The sequence below is a fragment of the Cyprinodon tularosa genome, unplaced genomic scaffold (genome assembly GCF_016077235.1).
Source record: "Cyprinodon tularosa strain WSP-4 unplaced genomic scaffold, ASM1607723v1 ctg129, whole genome shotgun sequence".
NCBI lineage: Eukaryota > Metazoa > Chordata > Actinopteri > Cyprinodontiformes > Cyprinodontidae > Cyprinodon > Cyprinodon tularosa.
The window spans coordinates 1,155,123-1,163,221 of NW_024038103.1; the positions used below are offsets into that span (position 1 = coordinate 1,155,123).

Below are 8,099 nucleotides of genomic sequence, written 5' to 3' on the forward strand. Positions count from 1 at the left end.
GTTTAAAACAATTATTTAGTCCAATACCTTGGTCATTAGAAGATTATAATTGTTTCAGAGTGAATGAACATGTCTCCAGATTTTCTTAAAGTTTTCTGCAATTCATTCCAACTAATTGTTAAGATCAAAAACAACTCTGTCTCTTTCCAAAACCAGTTACCTCAGTGTAACCGACAATAAAACGGAAATGTAATCATCCTGCAAGTTATTTATTTTTGCTCACTAATTAATCACTGAGCATCTTAATTGGTCTTGTGCAAAGATCAGCAAACTAGATCGCTGGATGAGATGCGAATCAATCAGTTCTTCAACTTGAACCTAATTGTTGTTTCCCACTAAGTACTAAATTAATTTCTTGTTTGAAATATATCCCTTATTATTGGCATATGAGAATCTATAGCTGTTAAATCAAAGAAATCCCAAAATATGCAGTCAAAAGGGCAACATCTTAATTACCTGCTTAGGTTTAAATGCCTTCTTTGTGTTACTTGTAGTCTAAAAGATTAAGGTTTCATTCTTCAGGAGAGTCCACAAATAGGTAGAGTTGGTCAAAAATAACAAGTCATTTAAGAAAGTTTTATATTGAGAACTGTTAAGAAGTACAAAACCACAATAATCAAACAGCTTAGCACTTCAAATAAAATACAAGCAATCTTTCTAATCTTGCCTTTACTAAATATGTCACATTTTTATCTTTCAATTCATGTTACATCAGTCAATGTTACATTTAAATGTTACAAAAAGATGTAAAGGTAAAATGTTTTGAAAATTATTAAGTAAAGCAGATGTTTTTGTCTATAAACCAAATAAGAAACAAACCAAAACACAGTAGAGCTATATAACATCACAAAGAAAAGTGGCTTGCATTGCTTGAACACATGGGTATATAAATGGGTATATGAATAAGAAAAGATAAAAAGGTAAGGTAAAACAACCGTCAAACAAAATAATAGCAACAATCCCTCTTAAAAAGCTAAAGATCCATGAGAAATTAATAATACATTCTGTATTCATCTATATACATGTCTGAGAAAAGTTCATAATAATCTTCAGAAGTGTCTACAGGTACAATTGCATAAATATACTTAAACAAATTAATATCTAATGCACTTATTACAGTAGGCATTTCTAATCATTTTGACTCCTTGGAGCTCATCACCATACTCTTATCTGCAACAATTTTGAATGCCTAGAGCTTCTGGACTTCAGGTCCACCTTTAAGATCCATGTTAAAACCTCTCCAAGCCTGTTCCTTGGGTTTCCACATAAGGCTTTAGGTAGATCTAGTGATGAGGTATTGTGTTTGTAACCCTGCACTTTTTCAAACGTCCATTTGGGTCCTCTATGTTTTACTGTCTAAAAACAATTTTACATTACAGTACACAGACATTCGTTGAGCAATATGGCCAAGCGAAAAACCACAGCTCTAGCGGAAGCATGCTTTCCTGAGTTTAGACCGCACACAAGCCCACTGTCTACTGTTGTGTGATTGGCTGTCATTGCTTTCCCTCCTAAAAGAAGCTCAGTTTACAAACATCTGATGCGCCACTGAATCGGGTCTGTGACTGGATGGTCACACACGCTGAAGTTAGTTATATTTAAAAAAAAACTGCGGCCCCCCCACCCCCGCCCACACACACACTTCTGAAAACAACATTCAACTAATCTCTTGATAAAGCTTGCAACAAAATTGGGTTATTCAGAACTTTAAATCCCTTTTTTCTATGTTTTTGCATGATCAGTCAGTGGCTCAGCATCCAGAGGTGAAAACTACATCTTGTAGTGCATAGACGTAGAAGTTTCTGGAGGCGGAACCTGCAGCAAGTGGTGGGAAAGAAAAATTAGTAAGAGTTAAAGCAAAAAAAGCCAATACTACCTCTAAAGTGTTTTAAAAACCTGTAAATGTTTACCTGATGGAGCAGGGGATACATGTTGGTATCAGGCGGTGAAGCATGCACAGTGTTAGGCTGCAGGGAAAAAGATATCTAATGTAAAAAAAATCAGACCAAAAGTAGGGTGGCGATAAAAAAAAAAAAGAAAAAAAAAAAAAAAAAAAAAAAGAAAAGTTATTTTAAACAGGTAAAATAACAATTGAATGCATTTTTTTGTACGAAAATGTACTTTTACATCTTCTTCCTGAGAATTCCACTTTTTATTGGCAATTTCTAAACAAGGAAAAGACCTAAACAAATTAGAACAAAAACTGTATGTATAGCAACAAGGGACCAAAGGGAATAAATGAATAAAATAAAATAGGTTCCTAAAAGGCACAGATAGGAAATAAAGGAAACAACCAAGGAAATGGTTCAGATCTGTTGGTATTAAGGATTTACTCATGGCACAAGGAAATATTTCTAATCAATTTATGCAGAAAGAACTGCATCACAATGGTTTTTAAAAAATCTCTTTAAAGACTCATGGTCTTGTGAAATGTGATGCCTTTGATTTAAGACATGTTTCTAAAAATGTGGACGTTCCATTGAGCTCCAGTGGGGTCAAAACCCAGCAGTGAAGAAATAAACTAACCACCAAAAATTAAGCACACAGGTTTTCTAACAGGACTCAGTTGGAATCATCAGAAAAGGACCCATCATAAAGAGCGTTTTGTGAATAGACTTGCCTTGCTTTTCCATTATTATACAACTGATCTTGCCCATAAGCATTTTAGTTATCCTCAAGGACATATTACCAAAAAAAATTGCTGTCAAATTATATTATATTTTAGATATAACCTAGGTTTGTGTAAAGCAAGTGTCAACTCCTGAAATTATAGTGGGAAAGGGTGTTGGTTAATATTTGTTGGGATTTTTGTTTCTTGCACAGATATAAAGTGATCTTAATTAAGCATCCACCTTATACTTACATCGGGAGAGACAGAAGCTTCCTCGCTAGGTTTTGATTTACCTTTTTTTGCAGCAGAACCACCACCCACACAAACCACCAGAAGGACCAACGGAACAACAATATAAGCAGCTAGGTGATTAGATCCTATTAAAAATATATAGGAAGGAAAGTTATGGTTAAATCCTCTGTAAACTTTTAAATATAAATCAGAAATGCTGTTTTACTCACCAGAGTCAACATCCAGCTTAACAGACATTGCCAGGTTGCCTTGTTGGTCATAGAAGTTAAACGTTCCAGAATCTTCTGCTGTCACTGATTTAATTTCAATGCTATTATTCTGAATAGTAATTCTCCCCTCGAATCCAGTGCCTTCCAAAACTAGTTGATTTTTGATCATCACCCTCTGTTGTTTATTTTTTGACTTGAACACCACATCCCAAGGTCCTCCACGCTCAGGAAATTTAATGAAGAGGCTCTCATTCACTTTCAGTTTATAATCCTGGGTTTCTTCTGTGTTTGGTAGATTAGACATAGATGTATATTTAATTTCTACAAGATAATAGATAGAAAATTCCACATGCAGCTTAAAACAGATTTAAAAATGTACCTTTTATAGATAGCTTTATCGTTAGCTCAACTTTTTTGTCTTCACGAACAAACAAGTAGAATCCTTCGTCTGCCTTAGTGAGATTGACCATTTTCCAGACATTGTTCTTCACAATCACTCTTTTATCAGTGTTTTGACTTTTTGTACGATCCCAGAGTTTTTCCAGTTTTTCAGTCGAACCCTTAAAATACAGGTACTGAGCTCTTTCAGGAACCCCAAGGGAAACACTCTCCATATACTTCTTTGTAATACATTCTGAAATAACACAATAAAACAAAAAGTGAATTTATGTGTAAATCCTGTTGATTGAGAGAATATGATTTTTTTAACATTTTAAATGAAATAATTTTAACTTTCATTTAAAGAGGATTATTTAAGTGTTAAATTAGCTAGAATATCTTAACACATAGTAAAGCGTCTGAACTCCACCCATCAACCCAACATAAATAAATACAAAAGCAGGGAAAAAGTGAAATTGTATGAGCTGTACAATGAATCGTTTCCTTAAGATATTAGAAATACCAGCTTGTTTTGTGACAAATAAAAATGTCCAAATTCTGAGGCCAATGATTAAATTCAATTCTCTTAAGCATTCAATCCCTTTTTAGTGGGAAAGATAACCAAATTTATTAGACATTTACAGTATCAGAAAAAATTAATTAAAACATTAAAATTATCTGGTGAAAAAAGTGCAAGTAGATGTATTATAGTTTGTAAGAAAATAGTTTGCATAGTTTGTAAGAAAATATCAATCAAATCATAAACAATATATTCATAAATTCTACTTTTTTTCTAACAACTTTTCTGGTTGTAAGGGTAATTATAAGAAAGATGAAACACAAAGTCAATCACATTGCATGTTCAGTTATTTATCATGAGAGTAGTTCTTACCTATTACTTTTACCTCATACTGGTTTACAAGCCCTCTGAGAGATGTAAATTGATATTTTCCTTCATCTTCTTTTTGCAATCCTTTAAGAAGTACTTTGCTGTACGAAACTGTGATACGTGGGTCTGTAGCCTGAAAAATGTTAAACACAAGTGAAATATTATACAGACATGCTAGATTCTAGAACAATTATTTCATAATATAAATAACAGCAGGAGCTACACATTAAATGTACAGAAAATTTTAAATATCACTATAAAGATTTTTTTTTTAATTTACTCAAACAAAAAGTAGTAAGTACTCCAACTGAACCACTTGTACCATCAAGATGGAGGTGAAGAGAAATAATCTAAGCGGGATGCCATAGAGACAGTCCTACAACCTAAGCTGTGGTAAGATGTGGAATAAAATCAGAATTTTAGTGAAAGAACAGTTTTCCATCCTAAGTAGTTTACATAAACACAGCTAAATATCTGCAAAAATAGTTTCTAGATAGAACATCTACTATGAAATATCACAATTAATTCTCACAAGCTCTTGTTTTTTTTTTTTCTCAGAAATTGATTCAGGCTCTCGTATAACAAAACAACACAATATAAGTTTGAAATGTAAGAAAAAACAAAACTATAAACAGTTTTTGTCTAGCTCTATGATGAAAATCAGCTTATCTATAGTGAAACAGAGAAGATAAAATAACAAAGCTAAAAGTTAGATAACACAACAATTTTATTTCCTTTTTTTTAATGAAGAGAAGTTTTAAATTTAAAAATCTTCTTTTCTAAAACCGAACATAACATCGCTGAAAAAAACAAAAATATATTACCTTGCCTTTATACATTAACGTTTTTCTTTGTCCTTCAGTTGAAATGAAAATCAGATTCCCTTCTTTTGTCACATTTCTTCCACCTTCCAATTGAATAGTTCCGCCTTTGCAACTTGATTTTTCAAGTGTAGTGCCTACATTGAACAGAAAACGGTTTAAATAACAAGCACTAAATTCACAACAGAGAAAAAATATGTAGCCTATAAAATGACGCATACATCAATATGCAGATTAATCAACAACCTGGAGATAAGTGGTAAGGGCCACAGGGACATGTAACAGGAAGCTGAAATTGATCTACTAACATTTGTAGGATGGCCATTCTTCCTAATTAGCCCCAGTCATTCAGGATTAGTGCAAACAATGATTTTTTTAGACCAAACGACCAAATTGAGTTCAATCAATTTAACAATTGCATCATTAATTAAATTCTGTTCAACACATAGTATCCAGAATTGAAAAGGAGCAGAAAGAAGACAAATCTTGTAGACCCCCCCCCCCCCCCCCCCCCCCCCTTTCATTAGTTCCAAAAAAAGTTGTCGTCTCTCAGGGTCCGTTTCAAGAAGCAGGTTTAACAAAGTCACTACAGTAAGTTCACTATGTAGTCCCCGCTCTATATAGTGATTGGGGGATTTTCGGGGTTAGGGCTGATGTTTGGGTACAGTTAGTTTGTATGAGCTATGAGAACAGTAGGTTTTAAACAGTGCATGCACGAAGAGAAATTAGCTCATGCATGCTCTCATACGTGCATATTTTTAAAAGTGGAGAAGATGGATCTTTTAAAAAAATTTTGAAAATTCATAAAAAATTAAGTTAAAAACAACATAAAATTATCCTTATTATTCACTCAGCTGTGTATGAGGTACAATAATGTTTTCCTTGTAAAGTCATCTGAATAGATTTTTGGTTCTGCATTTTTTAAAACCTCATCTAAGTTGTTCAATAATTTTACTTAATGCACTGAAATGCATATTTTCTTTAAGGGAGTACACACAGGTTTACTTTTGAAATCATACTTCCTCCAGTTATTTCTATGACTTGAATTTAGGACCAAGAACTTTTTCGTAAATTATTTAGCAGTAATCTCTCACTAGCTCTAAACATAACTACCGTAATAGCATTTTTGAATTAGCCAAGTCTATTAGAAGATATGAGTCGACAAAGAGTTTTTTTAGTATGCTTTCTAATTTACATGTATAAAATTCTCATAGCTTTCTTTTGTGTCACAAACAGTGGTTTGATGTTAGCTTCATATCTGTTGCCCCATATGTCTATACAATTAGTGAAACTTGGGAAAAGAAAAGAGGAATATAGCATCCAGAGTTTTATCAGCTCTAAAATGTTTTTTACTTTGTTTAAAAGTCCAATACTATTACATTTTTTGTTTTTTTGTTTGTCTCACAATTTAATGGAGTTTAAGTTAAGTTTGTCCAAAACCACCCTTAAGAATTTAACTTGATTTACTGGCTTTACTTCATTGTCATCTATGGTAAATGTGATAAAATCTTCAATTTATCCGTTACTAGAAATAATTAATTTGTTATGTGCCAATTTATTGATAGTTTATTAAAACTAAACTGCTCATTAGTGTATAACTATAAATTAATGACCTAATTCAGTCAGGACTTAGAATATGTCCTTTAATTTAAGACTCTGGAGACCCCTAGTAATCAGCTGCCTTTGGTCAGAATATAAGGCTATGTTTACACTGCAGACAAATGTGGCCCAAATCTGATTTTTTTATTTTTTTTTCCCCTGAAGGGACTCAGGTGAGATTCTTTCCTGACTGCGTGAACAGGCCAAGTCACATGAAATATGACTTTTTCAAATCCAACCTGGGTTTCTATGTGGTTTTAAATCCGATACAGCTCAGATCTTTTGGAATCTGACTTTAAGAAGTGACTCATATTGGAATTAATAAGATGTCATACTGTACTGACAGCGCAGAACAAAACAAATAATAAAAAAAAAAAACATGGACAGAATAGACATAGTGTACAGTGGAAGCACAAGATTTTGGAATAATTAAGTATTTGGGTGAATACAAACATCTAATACCGTTACAGGTCAGTTGACTATGAAACTTCACACAAAAATTTCTCCTAGGAGATGTCGCTAACACTGCTCCATAGAAAGCCATAAATAGTTGTTTCGATCTTTTTTTCCCTCTGTCTCCTTTCAAGCATTGTCTGCTGTATCATCCGGCTACTTGCAATGCTTAACAGCATTTCATTACTTACTCAGTGAGCTCCTGGATCCCATCAGAAACCTCCCCGGTGGATTCACCTCAACATCCTAGTAAAACCTCTCAGCTCTCTCTCTAAAACAAGTAGAATCCCAAGCTTTCCATATTCAGCCAGATTCTAATTACCTTTCCTTTGTAGAGTTCCTGCCGCTCCTGTTCCCTTGGCCGTATCAACAACTCTGTCACTAACCCATAGTTATCATTTGTAGATAAATCTCATAAAATTGCTCTGTTCCTCAGTGTTCAGAATAGGGGTCAGACAACTACCTAAAACCACGATAAGTCAACTATGTTGCAGAAAGTTTTCAATTTAATATTTCATTTTTTACACTTTTGGAATTATAAAAAAATATTTTTCAGTAAACTTTTTAATCCTTAATTCACTTTATTACATACACCGTTAAACACTACATCTCGTAAAGACTATTGTTTTACTCACAGGAAGGAACACAAAGCATCAAAATCAACAGCAACATGTCCTGTGAAATAAGAAGAAAAGGAGAGGCATTGAGAAGGTACCATGTCAGTGAAAAGCAATCCCTTGGCTTGTTGAGAAAAGCCTACCTTAAATCCAGTGGCTCAACACAGCACAAGAATGTTGTTGCGTTTTCTGCAGCCGTTGCAAACTGAAGGGTGAGAACAACACCTGAGCTTTTTAAATGCTTTTACGTGCCCAAAGGCCTCACTTTCA

The 8,099-nt window shown here is 33.6% G+C and overlaps 1 protein-coding gene across 1 annotated transcript; it reads right to left on the minus strand.

The window, feature by feature from the left end:
* Positions 1–652: 652 nt before the first annotated feature.
* LOC119777927 lies at positions 653–8,099 on the minus strand. The gene is made up of 9 exons (XM_038276938.1): positions 7,973–8,099; positions 7,848–7,887; positions 5,164–5,297; positions 4,343–4,472; positions 3,452–3,706; positions 3,073–3,354; positions 2,864–2,988; positions 1,911–1,967; positions 653–1,815 (listed from the first exon to the last, which is right to left on the minus strand). The coding sequence occupies exons 2-9, from the start codon at positions 7,882–7,884 to the stop codon at positions 1,771–1,773; spliced, it is 1,065 nt and encodes a 354-aa protein (XP_038132866.1). The 5' UTR covers positions 7,885–7,887; positions 7,973–8,099; the 3' UTR covers positions 653–1,770.

Coding starts and splice junctions, on each gene's coding strand:
- LOC119777927 (XM_038276938.1), bottom strand. CDS start 7,884: ATGTTGCTGTTGATTTTGATGCTTTGTGTTCCTTCCT. Junction 2,989..3,072: donor TAAGCTGGATGTTGACTCTG/GTGAGTAAAACA, acceptor TATTTTTAATAG/GATCTAATCACCTAGCTGCT. Junction 1,816..1,910: donor TGTATCCCCTGCTCCATCAG/GTAAACATTTAC, acceptor CACTTGCTGCAG/GTTCCGCCTCCAGAAACTTC.